At 35.7% G+C, this 21833-nt stretch overlaps 1 protein-coding gene across 1 annotated transcript in view; it reads left to right on the forward strand.

The window, feature by feature from the left end:
• Positions 1 to 21833, forward strand: part of LOC140751128 (uncharacterized) — a 70932-nt gene that overhangs the window by 35789 nt on the left and 13310 nt on the right. Inside the window, exons 2-4 of the mRNA XM_073084993.1 lie at positions 1175 to 1426; positions 3202 to 3403; positions 20477 to 20615. Coding sequence (XP_072941094.1) covers positions 1417 to 1426; positions 3202 to 3403; positions 20477 to 20615 — 351 coding nt within the window. The 5' untranslated portion in view covers positions 1175 to 1416. The remainder of the gene's footprint in view (positions 1 to 1174; positions 1427 to 3201; positions 3404 to 20476; positions 20616 to 21833) is intronic.

Consider the following 21833-nt stretch of genomic DNA (forward strand, 5'->3'; position numbering starts at 1 on the left):
TACCATAAGTCAACTACTTGCTTATTTGCTGTTGCAAATCCATAAAAAATCGACAGGTTCATAAAAATATTATTACAAAAAATACTACCGCTTTCGCAATTTGATACACATTTCCTTTATTGTAGGGACACGAAAAGTGCCAATTTCTATGCATATAAAAATATCTCGATTATTTTTGACAAAGGTCCTCCTGTGAAAATAAATATAAAAGCACAAAATGATGTTGGTCCATTTGCTTTGAATTTGAATATGTTACACAATTTAGCTGTCGATAAATTTGTTACAAATTGGATTCGGTACAAAAATGTATGTCTTTGTTTTGTACCAAAGAGCAGTTTTACCCAAATGAAGCGGGTCTTGATCATGTTTTATATCCTCAGTACTTCATGACTAGACACATACATTCTGCTTGGACCCTCGTAACCTGAATACAGATACGGTATCCTCTGATTTTCGTATGAAACGACTAATCCCCTATTAGCCTCCGTGGTCATGGACGGCTAGCGTGGGTGCTCGAGCTGACCATGTACGACCTTGTAATGTGTGGTCATCAACAACAACCCATTACTGTCCCAGTGCTGGGCACGGGTCTCCTCTCAGAATGAGAAGGATTAAGCTATAGTCCACCGCGCTGGCCAAGTGCGTATTGGTAGACTTCACATGCCTTTTAGATTTTGTTTTTTTTTTTTTATAAATATCTCAGGTATGCAGGTTCCCTCACGATGTTTTCCTTCACCGTTTAGCAAGTGATAATTAATTTCTAATGTGGTACTGTCATAAATACCCAAAGTCCTACACAGCGCTAGGGAAAGGCACCGAAAAGGTTTTTAATGCAGTAAAACTCCACATAACCCAGTCTCACATCCACGGCACTCGGGACCTTCTGAAGGTATTCGCCTTAGCATAATACAAACATACATACATAAAAACATATGCTAGATGCCCAGCAGTGGTAATAAATGGTAAATAAGGGTTATAGGATATTAATAACGTTAATTATTGTTCCCTTACCACCTTAACAATTCATTACGAAGAATGCAATTAAAAAATAATTGTAATAACCGGAATAATTCCCAGCTTTATAAGGTAGACCGAATAACATTGGGGCATTGAATTCCATTTGAATAAGCAACCAAATTAAATGAACCAATGCCAGACTATTTATTTATTACAGATTATACAAAACAAATAGGGCCAAAACTATAACAGGAATGTGTTGTGTGTTTTATTGAAAATAATTTGTGTTATTTTAAAATAACATTTCAAAGTGTGTGTGATGTCGGTGAAGAATAATGTGATCTGTGCAAAAATCCAATGGGCCGGTGGGGGGGCGCGCGGCGATCCTATTGGCTGCCGTTGTGATAAGCCTCATTCGATCACAAGCCATCATTAAGCACGGACGCGTCTAGCACCAAAATGTCTGCAGGTAAGGTTTTCTTTTAATTATTTAGATTTTTAGAATTATAGCCAAATAAAATTGTTATATTTCAATGATATAGCACCAAATTTGTTTATGTACATTTTAATAAAATTCGAGAATATTTTTTACAACCGTACTTTTTCTCAGATGTGTTACTAGGATCCCAATGTAACAAAGGTAAAGGTAAAAGGTAAAGGTGATCAGATATAATATTCAAGAGCCTATTATCATTTATTTGCTAAAATCTAGAAAGCTTTAATTAAAACTTGATAATAATCTTATTTTCTTTGTTTAATGTTTTTTGGTCGCATGGGCATAAAAGTGAAAACTAACTATAACTTACCATCACTATTAAATGCTAGTTTACTTGCTATTAAGTAGAAGACGTTACTTGCATTTACTTTTCTTAACTAAATATCGAAAAGAGTAGCTAACTTTCCATCCCTGTAAGATGTTGCTTACTAATTACGACGGAGCCAAGTTCCCTAATTGATTTAATGCCTCATTAGATGTGGAAAGCACTTTAAGCGGGAACAGGCTTAAAATTTGATTTAAAATTGCGTCTCTTTGAATATTTTAATCAGCAAACGCTTTTAATGGAGTTTGTTTAACTTTACTTTGACCGTAAATATTTTGTTTTTATCTGTCGGAATCGCAAAGTAACTTTTGGGTGCGTTTTGGAGTTTTAAAGGGAAAATAAACTTTTATCCTCTCCTCTTGATGATAAGTGGTGCCTGCTACCCTGCTACTATGATTGCTTGTTATCAACAAATTCTCGGGATTAATTAAATCTACCTAAGATCAGTCAAAGATGCGTTACTGAGCCCTAAGGAATAAGTTAGGATACCTAGCATAAGTAACTTCCCCCCCCCCCACAATAGCAACGGTTGACATTATTTAAAAAAAAAACACAAATAGGTGTAGAAGGCACCAGCGCATGCTCGTTCAGCTACGAATAATTTATGTTTATAAATACACCAGTAAATTCTAGTGCCACGTGTAACATTCATATGATACACGTGTTCACCAGGCTATTTTGATACAAATCTGAGAACAAACAGTGACGTAGGATTAACACTGGCTATTCCCGTTCCGGTTTAATAGTGCGGTTAAGTTGTATTGAATTACTGCAATCACTATTAAGTTGCCAATTTAATTGTCTATACTAATATTATAAAGAGGAATACTTTGTTTATTTGTTTGATTGAAATGAATAGGCTCAAAAACTACTGGACCGATTTTAAAAATTCTTTCACCATTCGAAAGCTACATTATCCACGAGTAACATAGGCTATATTTTATATGAAATATATTTGATAAATTGATTTTGAGGCGGTACAAAGTTTGCCGGGTCAGCTAGTATTACATACATTGGTAATTAGTAATTGAGTTTGGTTATTGTCCTACACAGTCCTTGTAATATAAAACCCATTTTCTGCTCTGGTTTTCCGTAGTTTGAATAATTAATGAGAATTCAGATGTCTTCTATCAGCCATATTACATGAAATTATTTATTACTTACTTTACTCTATACACTTCCTTCCCTCTACACTCTTACTGTCACATGTACTGGTATATAAATGTAATAATAGTAGGTCGCTTTGTAGATTGATTCCAGTGGTACCACCACCAAATCTGCTCAACAATATAAAAACCCTGCTGTTTTCTGGTTTGAAGGTTGTGCTAAGACAAACACACTTATCCAACACATTCAGACTTAAACTACATATAATTGCAACGCAACATACTGAAAAAAAATACTCATCAATCAATTATTCCAGCAGGTTCAGCGGTGGCTATGATAGGAGCGAACCTCCGGTACGGTTCGTCTGGCGCGACGAACGCATCGATAATGAATAATACCAGGATGTGTCCGCCAGGCGGCGCTGCGAGCGCTATGGCGCTGCTAGCGCTCTCAGGCCTCGGCATCTCTGCGAATCTTGCTCTTATGACTGTCATACTCAGCAAGAAACAGCTTAGAAGGTAAGAAGATATAATAAGAGCGTATAGAGTAAAAGAAATGTAGAATAAGTAATTAAGTATGTTGCACAATTGTGTGTATAAGGGTTTGGTGTTAACATAACCGTAAACTTTACGTTTATGACTATAATACTCAGCAAGGAATAAGTAAAACAGTAAGGGGTATCATCGATCTTTATTTTACGGGTAATTTTAAAAGACATTTTACTTCATGATAATTAGTGTACTTAAGTAATAAATTACGTTACAGAATATTGTAACATTGCAGACATTAGCGTTACGTACCAATCTAATCTAAGCGTAACCGCGAACCTCACCAGAGCTCTTATGCTTAGCAATAAATAACTCAGAAGATCTAAGGTCGTCAACCCCTCTGCATTGTGGCTTAAGAGCTCAACTGAACTGGAGTAAATTTTATGAGGCATTTTCATTCATATGTGAATAGTGTAACTGCAGAACATAACAAAATATCGTTGTTGTTAAAAGCGACGTATCTTATTAGTAGCCCAGAAATTATCCCGCAAAGTCAGTAATAGTATGAGCATTATCATTAATCCTAACGGTAGCGATAATTGCCCTCGCATCACTTACAAATAAGCAAATTTACTATAAAAACGATGTTTGAATCCAATGATGTTGTCTACTCCAGGGTGTTGGTCAACCTAATCGAAAGCTACCTTTTTTCTTATCGAGGAGAAAACCTTTAAAAGATAACGACGTGGGAGCGACGCTGGGTTATGTGAGATTTTTACCGAACTAAAACTCTCAGAGGCCGTCCTCAATGCTTGTTGGAGAACTCCGGGATCTCCGACGGAACGCAACCGGAGTCCTCCAAGCGCGATCCGATCGGACTCTGCCCTGGGGGAGCAGTTTTGGCTCCTCCCACACCATCTGGTGTTCACGACGATATGAGACCACACATACCGTCGTTCTTCACGATGTCGTTTTCTTTACGGTTCAAGCTTACACTCTTGCCGCCCGCAACCCCTTTTAGTTGCCTCTTACGACAGGCAGGGGATACCGTAGCCCTGTCCTAGTCCCGGAACTACAGGGACAAATCGAGAGGCTAACTCCTTTTGCCTGTTAGTTACGTCATAGCTATTCATACGGTTTTTTTCACATTTATCGGTTATCTACGCAACGTGTTTTCGCAGAAAACTTAATATATATAAAGTCATAGAAGTCACGGCGCGATGAGCATTACGTCGTTCCATCCTTATGTCGTAGAGGTAAAACATTTTGTGTAACATCTCACCGCTACGGTTACACATGATTTATTATCAAAACAGATGTCGACGTCTACGACTGTTTGTCGGCGAATTGTCGGTGTGACACACGAGTGCTTCACCGAGGTTATGACGCGTTTCTATATATTTTTATATACGTACATTCACTATAAGTGATATGACGTCAGCGTGTGACAATTTTGTTATTAGAAAGCTGTAAATGCTGATGTTGAATTACAAACTTTTCTTTCAGACGCGCAATTCAACCTTTTACTAGTTTATACCGGATCGGGACTTCTGATTCGCATGTGATTTTAGGATAATTGTACTAATTTCTGACGTATTAGAGGTCTTTTCATTGCTATTGACGTAAATTTGCTCACGCAACGATAAAACTTCGTTAAAATGCAGCATTTCATTAATTTACTTTTCTAACTCTAATTAAGGTAACCACCTTTGTAAAAATAAGGTTATTGTGACGTGTATACATAGATTAGTAAAGATTACTCACTCCTAACAAGAAAATGTACCCAGTTTTGAGAATTGAAATAGTTTGGCCACGTCTCCGTGCTAAAATGTCCCTAAAATATTTGAAATAATTATTTATTTATTATGTAGATTACTTAGTATTAGTTATTTATTCGTAAATTTTCTCTAAAAATGTTTTTATTTGTCAAGAATTCAAAAAAAGAACTAATAAGCCGTTTGTGGCTTCATTCAATTTCAAGGCGGCGAAGTATCTTTACTAATCTATGCGTGTATACAAAGATATTAAAAATAATAGTATAGATTGTCTATACTAAATATGCGAATACTTTTATGTTAAAATCCAACTGTGTCAACAAAAAATAGTGCAAATATACGGTTGGTTAATACGTAAACGTTTTGCAAATGACGGCCGACAGCGTCACGCGTAAATTAAATTGTATATATTTGAAAAACGTTTGAAATATAAACGCATTTCTCAGTTCTTCTAAACGTATAGTACTGTAACTATAACTATCTGTGCCCTTACCATGAGTTTTCAAAACATCCCACAATTTTACGTTACGTTTACTCAGTCCATTATTCTGTTCCATTTGCTTAGTATAGGTACTGAGTAAACGTAACAATAAGTGCTCAATTTTTTTTGTCTACCTCACATGTTCATAAAAAAGAGAGACAAAATATAAAGCGCCATTTTGTCAATTTAGACATTTTATGTTACGTTGCTGACACTATAGTTCTATCTATATAGTTCTAATCCGCTAGGGACGCTGATTGGAAATTGTATGGGCAAATACGTATACAAATACCAAAACAGTAATATTTGTCAAAACGTAAAAACTCATGGTAAGGGTACTGGATTGCTTTTTGCGTCGAGTGGGAGAGCCTTTATGTTTGCTAAATGCACAGTTTTCTGCGGTATCGAGAGGACGCAGCCTTTAAAAGCTTTTTGTACACACAACTGCATAAATATAGCTGCTGTTGGAGTAAGCAGTATAAAGTTTTTATAATACAGGAGTATTTATAATACACCTGATGGTAGCTACTGCCGCGAATGAACATCTGTAATCAACCCCAGATAGGATTAGTTATTCCTACCTAAGTTGGGCGGATGCACCGCTACTCCTGAGGACTAAGCTGGAGTAAAAAAAATATGTATGCGTATGTATGTATTTATGTGTGTCCCATTTTTGGCACTGTCCACATTATTTGTCGAATTTTAAACGGAATTCTTCTAAATTGTTGAAGTGAGATAGGCTACATTACTTTCAGTTTTTTTTAAATAATGACTACATTTTTATACATTAATTTACCATTTTGGGGAGTTAACGATAATATTAAAGAAAAAATCGCTATCAAACTCGTACTAAGGTAGGTATCTATAATCTCTTCAAATTCTACAAAGGGTACATTTTACTGCATTACATTCAGTCGCTGAACAAGGAGGCCCTTTTATCAAAATCCCTTTCACAGATCATTAAGTTTGACCGAAAGATAGAGTTGTGACTAAAGGTCTACTAAATTATATTTCGTTATTCATGTTTTGTAATCTTCGTTCAATGAATAGTTTTTTGCGCACTTTCTAGCGAATAAATGTTTTACAAGAAATATTTTTGCTATTAAAAGATTCTTCATCATCAACCCATTATTGTGCTGCTGAGCACGGGTCTCCTCTCAGAGTGAGAAGGATTAGGCCATAGTCCAACGCGTTGGCCAATAAATCTCTCGGATGTATAGGTTTCCTCACGATGTTTTCTTTCACCTTTGCAAGTGATAATTAATTTCTAATACGTACATAACTTTGAAAAATCAATTACGAGATTAATATTTATTACAATAAACAATGGATGTTAGTGCTATTGATTGTGCTAGTGATAAAGTAAAACAAAGAGTTTAAAAATATAGGGCTATAGCATTCTGTAATTCGAAATTTTTTTATGAATATATTTTAAAGGAAAATCTCAGAGTTTATTGACCTGTTCTTGTGTGCATGTGTGCGTGTGCGCTTGTGTGTGACACTAACAAATAACGATACAGGTGAGTGTTTTGAGTAGATCCAAAAAAACGTATGTCGTTGAGAGTAGTGTTTATTTGTATTGAGATGTGATCACAGAACAAGCTGTTGCAACGAAACTACTCACTTCAAAGGGAATAGAATAAACATAATTAAGCTCAGTAGTCTGATTACGAGTGTTTACGTAAGTTAATTCGAATTACATTGATACAGAGAATATATTATTAATTGATTGCCGATGGCAGCAACTGACGGTAGGATCTAATTTAAATATTTTAAATTGAGGATCCCCGGCTCAAAGTCTAGGCATACCCCTGATTTTTTTGAAATAATTTGTTTAGAAATTTATTATCAAATACGGTGAACGAAAAGGTTACGAACGAAAATTTCTCCAGTTCCCGGGAATTCCCGGGAAAATGTGGTCGGGAAATCCCGTGGGTCGGGAAAAAAAAATATGCCGGGAAAACAGAAACCGTAGCCTCAATCCTTCTCATACTGAGAGGAGAGCTGTGCCCGCCTGTAGAACTATACAGACCGATTTTTATAATTTATAACCTAAAACTGTCATCAATGAACGACCATCGAATTCAAAAGATTGTTTAAAAATTGGACCTGTAGTTTCAGAGATTAGCGCGAACAAACAAGCAATCTCTTCAATATTGAAATGTTTGTATAGGCAGTATCGTATTTGAAAAAGGTTCACAGATTTTCATTCTACTTCATTTTTGTAAGTAACGCAAAAGTTAAGCAGTCATTTATGTTGAAAGCGTTTGTGGGATATTGGGTGGATTAAGAGATTAGCCCGCTCTAGTTTAAGCCCATCCACTCTTTAGCATTCCTCCTCTTGGTTTTTATTCGAGCTAGCTTCAAGTCAATATGCGGGAATCCTCTTAAACTTTAAATGGTTTCATTTCAAAGTACGAAGTCGATCGAATTGTGAGATGTGTCACAATGGAAAATAAGCTTCAAATAGGAATTATATTATTTCTGTAAAAGAGGAAAGCACAGAATGAAGCCACTTGTGACATAGAATACTAAATATTAGCGAGCTTAACATATTATTTGTTGTCAACACTTCCCGTTTGTGATAATATTTGTGAAGCTGCGAACCGAAATAGAAACGTGCCTAATCGACTGAACGGATCGCAAACAAATAGCTATATACATATATTTACACCATTCGTGTTCTGTTTACTATATACTTTTGTACTGAAGCTCCTCTCATAGAGTAGCTAACGGGTATATAAAGCCTCTGAAATCGAAGTTCATTATCTAGAATTGCCTATCCAGGAAAAAGCATGAGTAATTCTTCTAGTGACGTCACTTTATTTTTTGTATTATTCCCACAAACCCCTCTCATTTGATATCGGAAGGAGGCGTATAGAAAGAAGCCTTAGCTCTAAGAGAATACCCGTGACCAGCTGGGGAACATTAATAGGTTGACAACATAGGTCTTGGAAGGGGACATACTTTTCCGAGACGTTCCAGCTTAGTCTTCATTTGCGGCTGACCTCAAGTAGAAATATCTAATCCTATTTGGGGTTGAATACAGATGTCCATGGGCGACAGTAGCCATTTATCATCCGGTGGAGCTGCATGCTAGTCTGCTACTCCTACATTATAAAAAAATAAAAATAAAATACTCGGCCTGCCCCCTCTCCGAGCGCTACGCACTATAGCAAATGTGTCGTGAGGATTTTTCGTGACGCTCGCCTGGCCTCCTTACACAGCCTACCGCGCAAAAAAAAACATTAATTTATAAAGTGAAAAAGAACAGGAGTAGATACATTATAACTTTTTTAATATACACTCTATTTAAAAATCCGGGGCTTATAAATATTAGAACGAGTTGCTCTCCTACTTAAGATTTTAATCCGGCGAGCTAAATCTTTAAAGTACTAAAGTTTTGCCATTCTTCACCACACTTTTAAAGTTGTGACCAAACGGGAATCATTTTTTAATCTATAATTTACTACTTCTATAAAATATTTTGTAACTTTTCCTATTAATATTACGAACTACTGTTTAACTTAAATCTATTGCGACTCTTTAAGGTAAAATATTATAAGAAGACTTAGTAAAGGATAAACGTTAAATAGGCTATTGATATTTTACAATTATTAAAAAAAAATCTCTAACTACGTATAATACCTTAGTCCAGCTTAGTCCTCAGGGGTAGCGGCGCATCTGTGGCCGACCTCAGGTAGGAATATCTAATCGAATCTGGGGTTGATTACAGATGTCCATGGGCGGGAGTAGCCACTTGCCATCAGGTGGACCGCATGCTCGTCTTCTACACTTATATTATAAAAAAAATATCTTCTTCTTACTTCTATGTCTTTAAGTGGTAGAACTGTTAGTGGTTTAACGATGACCAACATACTTCTTTAATTTTATCAGCTGTTTTTCTGTACAAAAGCATTAATTAGTCCTCGAAATTTAAATGGAGTGATAATGCAAAAACAGTTAACGGAAGTGTCCTAACATAGGCTTGATGGATTAGCTACTCATCCGTGGCGGTTCTTTATAGATGTTCTAGACTCTCTTCTCCGAGCAGTGACTACATAGATTGTCTTTGCGCGTTTTTTTTTCCAATATATAACCACTGTCAGTTGTACTTTCCGAAAAAGGCTTTGTTAGGAGCAGGATTTTTTCACTGTATTCGGTTTACGCAATCAGCGAATATGCGGGTCCCATCAATCGTAACGGGAACCATGGAGGACGTTTTTTGTCGAAAGAGATTTTATTCATATACCTCACATGAAAATGAATGATTTTTTATGCTCCAGACCGCGTTTTTTTAAATAGTGGACATACGTTTATATGGGATTCATCACCATATCAATTTTATTGTTATAAACATTTACATAGTGTGTTTACACTACGTAAATGTTTATAACAATCAAATTCTGACTTCATTTAAATATTTACCTTGAAATATGAATTCGAATTTCATTCGGCACCTCCAAACTAACAGGCAAGGCTATAACAGGTAAGCATATTTTAATAACTTAATACCATGTAGCAGACGAGCATGCAGTTCGCCTGATGGTAAGTGGCTTCTGCCGCCCATGGACATCTGTAATCAACTCCAGATAGGATTAGATATTCCTACCTGAGGTCGGCCACAGATGCGCCGCTACCCCTGAGGACTGAGTTGGAACGCCTCGGAAAATAATTTGTCCCTCACCACACCCTTCAAAACAGAACACAGCAGCGCCTAACACTGCTGTTATTAGGCAGATATACATAGGTGTGTCGGTGGTGCCGCCGGAGTCGAACCACAAAGGGTTCTACAACCTTCTATGTAATATTATTTATTTGGTGGAGTATGCTCTAGTCAAATTTTATTTGAAGGGACCCGTGCCCAGCAGTGGGGTATAAAATATGCAGTTCAGTATGAACATGGCGTTTAAATTGGGTTTCGATTTTGGTTTTGGTTACTTGAGGTTTCGAAAATAAATTAGTTCGTATTATGATAAGGCTCTAATCTAATCCAATAATTCTATTCTGATTTATTACACTGACGATTCGCTACGAATTTCTAATGCCTATGATAATAATAAATTATTGTTACCTCCTTCTATAAATTACTAATATTATAAAGCATTTGGAGATTAGAAAGTATACGAGCTTAGATAATAGGATTTTCATGGGTTTAGATATTTATTTCTCATTAAGAATTAATGACATTCACTTACATGAGAAAGTTTACAAAAATGTACTATGCTATTACAATTCATTAGAGAGCGTACAAACAAACAAAAGCGGTAGTAATAAAAACACATATATCGGGTACCCACAAAGTTTGCACAAGCGTAGATGGTAAACACGGATATACAGGTAAACTAGAAGTCCCTTTTGTCGATAGACGATATTATTTATTTTGGTGATAGTATAGTAGATAGATAGTATAGTTAATTTTGAGTTACATTATTTAATATAAATAAATCCAAACGGCGTCCGTTCAGAATAACATTTAAATAAGATTTCGTTTTAGATTAACCTGGTAATACATTTATATAGGTGTGACATCCCAAACTTTTTTGTTTTGTTAATTCAAACATTACAATAATTCGAAAACAAAATCGTTACAAATAAAAATTATATAAAAAAGATAAAATATATAATATAATTTTTATTTTGCCAAAGTTACCGATTTTGGTTCTTCATTTTAGAATTCCGGGGCACATATCTCGGGCATGCATTTTTGATTTTTCAAATAAAAATATAATTTATTAAAGGTGAATTCTACCAATCCACACTTGGCCAGCAAAGTGGACTATTAATCTGAGAGCCCATACAGCCTCATTTAGGAGGAGGGCAAGCCGTGCAATTATCTTAGCAATTGATTTTGGAAGAATTTACTTTTAAACCTTTCAGGCAGCTCAAAAAGTGTTATACATAGTTCATGTTCCCAGGTGAATTGTCAAAAGAAAGTTATTCAAATCCCTACTGTATACTGGAAAGCTTTTTAACATAGTCTCTATATCTAAAGTAACTTCTGTGCCAAATAGGAATCTTTTATAAATTTGTTTTACCCTAAATACGAGATACCCTATATTTGTACGCATCACATTATGTATGCATTCGTATGTAGGTAATGTTAATGTACGCATATGAATTTTGGCCTACGAAGACCTTCAATTTCCAATCCGTGGCGTCAAAATTTGTTTTAAGAATTTTTGTCTTGTTAAAAATTTTGTTTTGTTTTAACCGTAATGACATCCGTACTTAGCTGTCTTCTACAAAGTTTGTTTTAGAAGTCATATGTTTTATATGTATGTGTGTAAGTTAAAACTTTGTAGCCAAAGAAACTGTATGCTCATTACAGAGCGTATTGTGATGCATACTAACATAAACAACGCAAAGCCCCTCATGAAAGACAGAATCACGCTTCGGACGCCATTTTGTGCTCGAAAACATAGCCCTCGTTTCGCATCCATGAATTTGCAATTTCCTGACAATCCCACGCCACTCCGACCTCCTTTAGTAGCTTATGTTCGGCGTTTCTACTTCATCATTAGAGGAATTGTCGTATCACGAATTGCTATACGCTGCAAGGTCTGATAGACTACGGTGAACTATAGGGCGATGATTAAAAAAGATGCTCATACATACTTCCTGGTGTCGTGGTTGCTATTTTTTATAATATTGGAGTGGAAAATAAACTTGCAGTACATCGATGTTAAGTGATCGCTGCGGTCCAAAGACATCTGAGACCAATTGCGTTTAGAGCAGATGCTACCTGAAGCCGATCACAGATGCGTCGTCACTCGTGAGGATTCGCAGTCGCTTCATATGTAAGTCAGCTGGCATCAACATTTTTCCACCGAAACATAAAAGGAATTCTGTACACGTTTAGCAAGATTAGCTTAGCTTAACTAGAATGAGCGTGGTACACAAAAACATTATATGCACATTAGAAGAGACCAGCGGGGAAAGTTCAGCAAATCTAGACGTTATCTAATATTCTAAGTCATATCTAATAGTCTAAGTCAGTAGATCAGATTTGACGTTTGCAGAGTATATTACATGATAAGATTGATAAGATACCAATCTAATCACCAAATTAATTCATGCATTCGGCGTCTCAACTGTCTTATCAGATGCATACCTATGACTTGTCAACCTGTCAATTTCTCACCTTCACCTGTAATCTGTTCTCATCAATTCTGATACAGTCCGCTTGGGGCGTTAATTGGAAATGTATCGGCAAATACGTAAACAAAAACAAAATCAGTCATTTTTGTAAAAAACGTAAAAACTAATACTAAGGGTACCGTACACTTTAGGGCCGACACACACCAAAGATTTGCGGTGCGGTGCAACAACGCAAAGAAGTACTGAGCGTGGAGCATTGTGGGAACACGTTTCGTAGCTTTCGAGTACCAAGCATATTTTTGCCGCAAACACAGCAATATTCGGCGCGTTGCACGACGCAAATTTCTGCGCTGTGAGGTTGTGCGACAACGCAAAGCTTTAATATGTGTCAGCCCTTATATAGAACCTTTTTACTTAACGTTATTCGATTGTGATTGAAGAATGAAGCAAGTCTGAATTTCCAGGCCAACACAATAGATGCTCTTTAGTTCAGTTTAATGCTTGACATTTGCACTACCTTACAGTTCCCAGCTATTAGAAACTTGGTTACCCCAACTTCTGTATATCTAAAGACATAAATTCTTGATGACCAACTAGGTTAAGGAACTATGTTTTAAGACGGATGCATTTAACTGTTGGAGTTATTTATAAATATTCTGTAAAAGGTAATAAGTATCAGTTTATTTAATGTTTCGTGATCACATGGAATTAGTTTTTTTTAAGGAATATTTTTAGTAAGGTGGAAGAACCCTTCACGGTTGATTCCGGAGGTACCATTGTCACACCAATTTCTTCCTTACGACAGTGTTTAACGCTGCTACGTACTAGTTTGAAGAATACTTACGGTAAGGGAGAGATGTTATAGCTGTATACGACTTCAAGTAGGGTTATAATGCTCTGGCCTATTCAATCTATTGGACTACAGTGGCTACTGACTATGAGGTGAAATTTATGATTATTTGCTACTCTACAGTCATAGAATAGTAAAGATACTTCGCCGCCTTGAAATTGAATGAAGCCACAAACGGCTTATTAGTAAGTTCTTTTTTTGAATTCTTGACAAATAAAAACATTTTTAGAGAAAAATTACGAATAAATAACAAATACTGCGTAATTTACATAATAAATAAATAATTATTTCAAATATTTTATGGAAATTTTAGCACGGAGACGTGGCAAAACTTTTTACGCAACTATTTCTATTCCCAAAACTGGGTACATTTTCTTGTTAGGAGTGAGTAATCTTTACTTATCTATGTCTACAGTATAAAAAATCAAATCGTTTTACCCAATTCATGCAATGCAAGGATATTTAATATTTTCAACGCAACATTTATTTTATAGCGATATGTTATCGCTATTTTCCCATGCATTTGTGGCTTGATGTACGTGCGGGCTTTGATAAATATCCGTGATTAGCGCTTTGAAACAACTTGTGCGTTATTAGCCTAATGGTGGTGAAAATCATTTGACTGCCCATCATGGCGGTCTCTAAGGGTTTTACATACATGTACATTAGTAATTTACTAGTTTTGCTAGCTCTGATGTGCACAATTAAGTACGTTTTTTTTTTGTTTTTTAACGCCGGTACGGAGTTTTTTTTTTGTTTTTTAACGCCGGAACTCTTGATGCTGTTGAGGTAATTATGGTTTCTTTTAGTCAATAATTTACCTGAAAGTCCAAATATAGTTGAGGGACAAAGAAACATGTGTATCTTTCTGCTTTTGGATTTGGACATCAGGTCAACTTCTACATACATTAAATAGCTGAAAAAAATCCCGCTCGCTTTCGTTTCGTTTTAGAAGTTACTTTATTACATTATCGTTAAATATCTTACCTTACTTATCTACACCTAAACTATCACTTGTTACAGGTCTGCTACAAAATACCTCAACGAATAACTTAGTTCCCAAAATTATTAAACAAAACACGCGAAACGTTTAGCAATAATTCTTTCATATGTATTCAGGAAATAGTTAGTCATGTTGTTGACAAAAATATTAAATATTTTATCACAAAAGTTTCCTCGACCAATTTAGACCAATTTCAGTTGGACCGCTGTGAATGCCAAAAATATTGTCTCGCATTTGCGGGCGCCGCGAATATAAATGTGAATGTTTGACGTTGCATTTCCGCCAATTGGAGAGACTTTGAAATTTCAGTTTTTGAAAATAAGACAGTTCGTTGTTTAGTGACGATTTTTTCTTAGTTGATATTTGTGTATGAACATACTAAAAAGATAAACTGAAGGATGTACCAACAATCATTTTTTAAATTTAACAACCGATTAGGGAAGTAAATTACTAGCAACAGAAATGTATAATACTCGAGCGGCAGCCTGACCACCGACTATTACAATCGCCTGTCGTTAGAGACTATCGCAGACCAACTGCGACAGTCGCCGGCGCGACATGTCAAAGCCTTTATATGTAACTTAATTATCGAGTTAAGTTCAATAAGAATGTGTTACTAAGATTTTAGGATTGTATTTTTATCACGCTTTTATTAGCTTGGGTTGTATGTATGTATGTATGTATGTAAGTAACAGAGTAACGGAATATTTGAACCCGATTTCTATCCATTTTGAACGTTCAGTTTCATTCAAAATTTTGAAGAATTATCAAAAACCGATGACAATACACGATATATGATGATTTTGATGACAAGACTAAAGATTTAAATAATTTTGTACCATTATTCTTATCAACATCCTCAGGATTAACGATTTTCGAGGCGAGATTGTTCAAGCGCCTTAGAGAAAGTTCATCACAAGTTACTAGATTGAAAATAATTATTGCTTTTTAGTTTTAATAAGGCGTAACTGTTATAGCGTGATTTTTAGTTAAGAAAATAATAATGTTATTTCCCTGTAACTCAAATGTTCTGAAACATATCTATAATGCCCTCTTGTAAAATTATTTTTAGGCGTTACTCAAAGGTTAAAATGAAACCCTCCGCTGTCTGTTCGTGTGTCACTGGGCTTTATCTCTTAAACCGTAATAGATAGACACTTGATTTTTTACAAACAATGTATAATGGTGGTCGCTATAAAAACAAGACTAAAAATTAATAAAATAAATATAGTTAAAAAAACTGAAAAACAACACCTAAAGATAATTAGAGAAAATAAGTATTTTCTCTAATTATTTCACGCTTTGGCAATATATTTAGTGTACATTATGTTGGTGTTCAATAAATAAATAAATAAATAAAATAAATATACAGTCTATTTAGATCTATACGGTCTCGAAGTTAAGTGTCTATTAGAAATAACAAGCCTGTGTTTGTTATATCTGTAAAAAATCCTATAGTGTGCAAAAAAATCACACAAGCTTATAAACCCTGAAAAGTCCTTTCAGGGTTTATAAGCAGTAACCAGTAACCTAACCTGTAACCAGTAGTGGGACGATAATGAGCATGAGATGTAGTCATACTTTATATTTTTGTCTCCAATTGCAGACATCAATGAACATTCAGCAACTAGATATGTACTATATCTAGTTCCTTCTAGTTCCATAAATATATATAACAATATGATTAAATTTGCTAAAGTACCTAAATAGAATCCATTTTCAAAGAATTCACCCTACATTTTACTGGCCATTAATAAAAGATATGCTAAAACTAAGCAAACTCGAACCATAAATCTTTTCAAACAAAATACTCTCAAGATAATTTGAAAAGGGATCCATTTCAGCAATTTTTCCCCTTTAAAATCTTTTACACGCCTTCCGTGATGTTTCCGAATCGTGCTTAAGCGCTTTTTACACTGCTCTTAAAACAACGGGACAAATGACGGCATGGCGCATAAAATGATAACTGTTTTAAAGTGTCCTAGTATTACGTTTAAACGATGCTTTTTATTCCAAGCTTACTGTGGAATGTGTAGTTATATTGTTCTTATTTTCTAATGATAAAGAACTTCGCCTAACTGTCGGAGGACTAAATTGGAATTTTCCGCACTACACTCCATTTCAATTCAGAACACACTAGCACTTAAAGAGTTGGGGAGAAATAAATATTGTGGTGGTGCCTCCAGAACCAAACCACGAACCAGCTGGGCCTCTATGCGTCTGTTCTGACTTCTGTTCAGTCATTGTTTTTGTTAACGAGAGGGAAACCTTCAATACGTACGCAGTGCCGTGGGAGCGACACGGGTCATGTGGGATTCTTACTGCACTAAAACCATCCGGTGACCGTCCTTGACGCTGCGTTGAGGATTCCGGGATCTCATACCACCACACACACAGACCACCATTCTTCCCGGGGTCGCTTACCGGGCGGTTCGAGCTCCCACTCTTACTACCCGCGACCCCAGAAGCCCCCTTTTAGTGACCTCTTCCGAAAGACAGATACCGTAGTCCTATTCTGGTCCCGACACTACAGGGACAGAGGCCTGTTCAGTCTAGAATATATTTGACTATGCTATAGGTCCTAAACACGCTAACCCAGAAAGTACAATAAATCTAAAATGCTTTACGTTTTAATTAAAGTGTAATGAGGTTTTACGCAACAAGCTTTATACAAATCCTACAAATATTCCACACAGTTTAGTCGTAAATAAGGAAGTACTTCGAAAATAAATTAAAATTGTAAACAGATTAAAAATGTTGAAGGTATCCATGGATTAGTAAAGATTACTCGCTCTTAACAAGAAAATGTAACCTTTTGACAATTGTCACTGTCATCTATTTTCGTGTTTCAAAATATTAAAAAAAAAATAGTTTTAGATAATTTATGAATGGAACGATATTTCTTTGCACATTTTCTTCGATTTCGTGTCTTAACTGCGCATGTTGGCATTGTTCCGCGTATATTACACCATGACAGCCATTAAACGGCTGACAGTATTGTCAGGCATTTAAGTCATTTAATGGCTTCCTTCAATTACAACGCGGTAGGATATCTATACTTATCTATGTGGGTATCCCACAAAGTAAAATGTACACAAAAGGCCAAAAAAACAAAAAACAAGTGATTAACGCAAGAATCACGTACCTACAAATACTCTAGGGATGGCTTTTACGTAGAAACTTCAATCGGCCGTCACGAGGGTGATTGATAAATCGCCTGCCGACGGGGAAGTATTCTTCAGGTTATTGACGTTGATTAATATTTGGGAAAATCGTAAATGCGTCTCGAGTTTAAAGGGTCTTGGGAGTAAAAAATGTTGTTACGCTTGTAAGTGGGTGACGCTATTGGGCGTACATTTCCTTTTTGTGTTATAAATTGTATTAAGAATCGGTTATTTAGTACTAGTAAAAGGTTTAAAGAATATATTTTCTCATAAAGACTTACAGTCACTTACATGAGAGCAATATTTAATGGCGAGCTAAATATATTCGTCGTTCGTTTAATGTACCGGCAGCTGCTACCCTCATTTAAAGAAAATAAAAATAAAGTAAATGAAAATAGGAAGCCTGCTTTGCCATTATTTCGAGATAAATGTACATGCAAAAGACGTTACAATAAAATCGTTGGTGTACCGCAGTCCGCAGCCTATCTTATGCGGGTACACGATAATTGTTGTAGCGGAAACAACTAAAGATATATATTTTGCAATTCGTTCCAGAATAAATATAGTTCAAAAAACTAAAAAACACGCTTTTATGATAGAATCAACTAAAAAGTAGAAAATAATTTTCAAGCTAAGGATCAATTAAGGAACAGTAAATATTATAATTGTGGAAAAAGTGTGGGGGGCTTTTCGAACCTGATAAATCGAAAATTATTTTCTACTTTTTTGTTGATTTTATCATGAAAGCGTGTTTTTAATTTTTTTGAACTATATTTATTTTATTAATTTTTAGTATTTGTTGTTTTAGCGACCACCTTTATGCATCGTTTGTAAAAAAATCAAGTGTCTATCTATTACGGTTTAAGAGATAAAGCCCAGTGACACACGAACCGACAGCGGAGGGTTTCGTTTTAACCTTTAAGTAACCATTGAGTTATAATGTACTACGTACGTACATTATAACTCAATGTAAGTAACGCCTAAAAATAATTTTACAAGAGGGCATTATAGATACGTTTCAGAACATTCGAGTTATAGGGAAATAACATTATTATTTTCTTAACTAAAAATCACGCTATAACAGTTACGCCTTATTGAAACTAAAAAGCAATAATTATTTTCAATCTAGTAACTTGCGATAAACTTTCTCTAAGGCGCTTGAAGTATTGTGTATGTATGTATATGATGTATTGAAGGTAAATTTTATTCTAATGCATACATTTACATACATTTTATAATTATTAGGCCTCGCGTTATGGGTTCAGGGTTTCCCGACTAGACATATTTAAAGTATGAAGTATTTAGTTTTTTTGTTCATTTGAGAAACTCCAAATGTATGCAAATTTGCATCACAAATGAAATGTTATACAATTTTACATAGTGGTACATATAATTAAATCCTCATATAAGTTTAATATTACTAAATATAAGTTACTAATATTACTATATATTACTAATAATAATTACGAAATATAAGTTTAGTAATGCATTATTATGAGTAAATAATTTTACATGTACTACTGATAAAAACATACACAGCGTAATTTTTAAAGTTGACGACCCACGGGATCATTATACCGGTCTGAGATTAGGCGGGTTCCGGGTTCGGTACCCGGCCAGACCCAGTCACATCTTAATGATGAATTTAGATTTTTGTTCTAAGTTTGGGTATACTCCATGGCACCTACAATACAGAAAACTGTTAGTGAAGGACTCTGAGTGTAGAAAACGACGTTATTACGTGTGAATAATTTTACATGTACACTAGAAGGTGCATGCAATAAAAAACAAGTGTCTATCAAGTACGGGTCAAGAGATAGAACTTTGTGTCAGACAGACAGAAGTACAGACGGACTGACGGACAGACGAACAGTCAGCTGGGTCTTAGTAATAGGGTTCTGTTTTTACCCTTTGGGTGCAGAACCCAAAAAAAGGCAAGCATACACGTTTTAAAGCAGATTTGATATATGGAAATGGGACGTTAAAAACACATGGTCGGGATCAGCTATAGACACAACCTCCATACATCAACATAATAGCCCTGGGCGAGTGCGTTTGATAGCAGTTTTATTTTAACATTGATCGTATGTAATCCATTCCACGCTTGATATTTCTAATAACTGTTATTATTTTACTGTGCAAAGTACTAATGGGTATGTGTTTTGATCTAGACTTGAAATGACATTTCTTTTTATAACAACAGTTGTAAGCAGCTGTTGTCCGGTTTCAAGTGTGTGTAAAGGAGACTAATGGGCATATGGATAGTCTATTTTCCCTAAAAGGTAGCCTCTAGGAAACCAGCGATGATGTCCAAAACTATTCAATCTTCTTAGACTTCTAGGATGGCCCTAGCAACTACACAATTAGAAAAAAAAAAAACGATACATGATGCTTTGTAACCGCATCTGTAGCCGCACATGTAGGACCCTAATCAAAGACTTGAGGTTGTTTACAGAAATCCATGGAATATTCACTTACCATCAGGTGGACTGCATGCTTATATTTTTTTTTTATAATATAGGAGTAGCAGACGAGCATCCAGTCCACATGATGATAAGTGGCTACTGCCGCTCATGGACATGTGAAATCAAACCTAGATTGGAGTGGCGGCCTATTTGGTTTGGCGGTGATGCCGTCGGAGTCGAACCACAAAGGGTTCTACCACCTTCAAATTTACCACCTTATATATTATAAAAATACCAACATAGTAATTTATTTCCTTGTTACAGATGGTCCCATGGCCTGCTCTTCCATCAAGCGGTGGTAGACTGCGCGCGCGCCGCTATCTTGCTTCCCCTGGGCATCGCCGTGTTCCGGTGCCAGCCAGTTTACAAATGTTCCTTGGTGGAGACTGCGTTCCTTTTATTGGTATGTATCAGATGATTCGTTATATATGTTTGTGTTTATTTTATTAGTGAACATTGGATTATATCATGGTAGTCTTCAAACTCTCTTTGTCGAAACTTGTCCTAGAAAATAGATTAAACAGAAAGATGAACTACTAGAAGTTACCCCAAAATTATTAATAAAATAATAAAGCGCTTCAACATTTTGTATCAAGTAACTAATCAACACTCAAATTTTGTTCAGGCATTAATTTAAAAAGATAATTTTCAAAGCTTTAACATACTAATTTTAACCTCGTAAAATATCTTGTATCCTATGTTCTTCTATATACACAAGGGAGCCAAAAATATTATCACCGACATACATATAGCGCAACAATTATTCCAAATTCCATTCAAACTAGTCTTTATTAGTGTTGTCAATACTATTAATTGGTGAAATTAGAGTAATTTATTCAAATTATGAAGCTAGTCTATTCATAATTCAAACCCACTCGTTATTCAAGTCACGTGGACGTCAGGGTGGGGACAACGCTAGTTCCAAATGTGTTTAGTCAATTAGGCTGACGTGCTGACACGTTACGTCACTGTAACCTAATGCTGTTTTCTGAAATGTAACATCTGTATCATATATATCTAGTTACAGTAGCTCAGTAGCTAGCTGATAATAGCTAGCTACTGAGCTACTGTTTAAGCAATTAAATTAGAGATTAAGAATTGGTTTACGCTACTGTCCACAGTTCTTCAACATCTTATAAGTCGTATGAATAAAGAGTGGCGTAGACAATTGACTATTGCTCACGCTCGCGCGAATCATCGTCAACCCATTATTGTTCCACTACTAAGTTTGGGAGACTTCTCAGATTAAACAGGGCTTAGGCCATAATCTACCAAGGTCTCCATGTGCGGAATAGAATTGCGGTGCATTGAAAAGGTTTCAGTGTACTCTCAAATTTCGTCCTGTGTTTCCTTCACCGTTAAAGGGTGTAATAATTAATTCCTAAACAAATAAAGTTAAAATTAATGTCACTAAACTTTATGATAGCAATATAAGTGGGGAATTCACACTCGTTAAATTCTTGACTACTCCCGTAGGCCTCACTGGATTTACATATGGTGAAGATCGCTGATGTAAGTGATTACGTGCGGTCAAAGCGTCTGCTACCACTTGGCTGATCGCCAAGTAGTTTGTCCGTTCATTAGCATCTGTATTCAATTTGGTATCAATATTATTCATAGG

The sequence above is a fragment of the Epargyreus clarus genome, unplaced genomic scaffold (assembly GCF_041222505.1).
Source record: "Epargyreus clarus isolate Ecla_fem2 unplaced genomic scaffold, WU_Ecla_fem_2.2 ptg000021l, whole genome shotgun sequence".
NCBI classification, from domain to species: domain Eukaryota; kingdom Metazoa; phylum Arthropoda; class Insecta; order Lepidoptera; family Hesperiidae; genus Epargyreus; species Epargyreus clarus.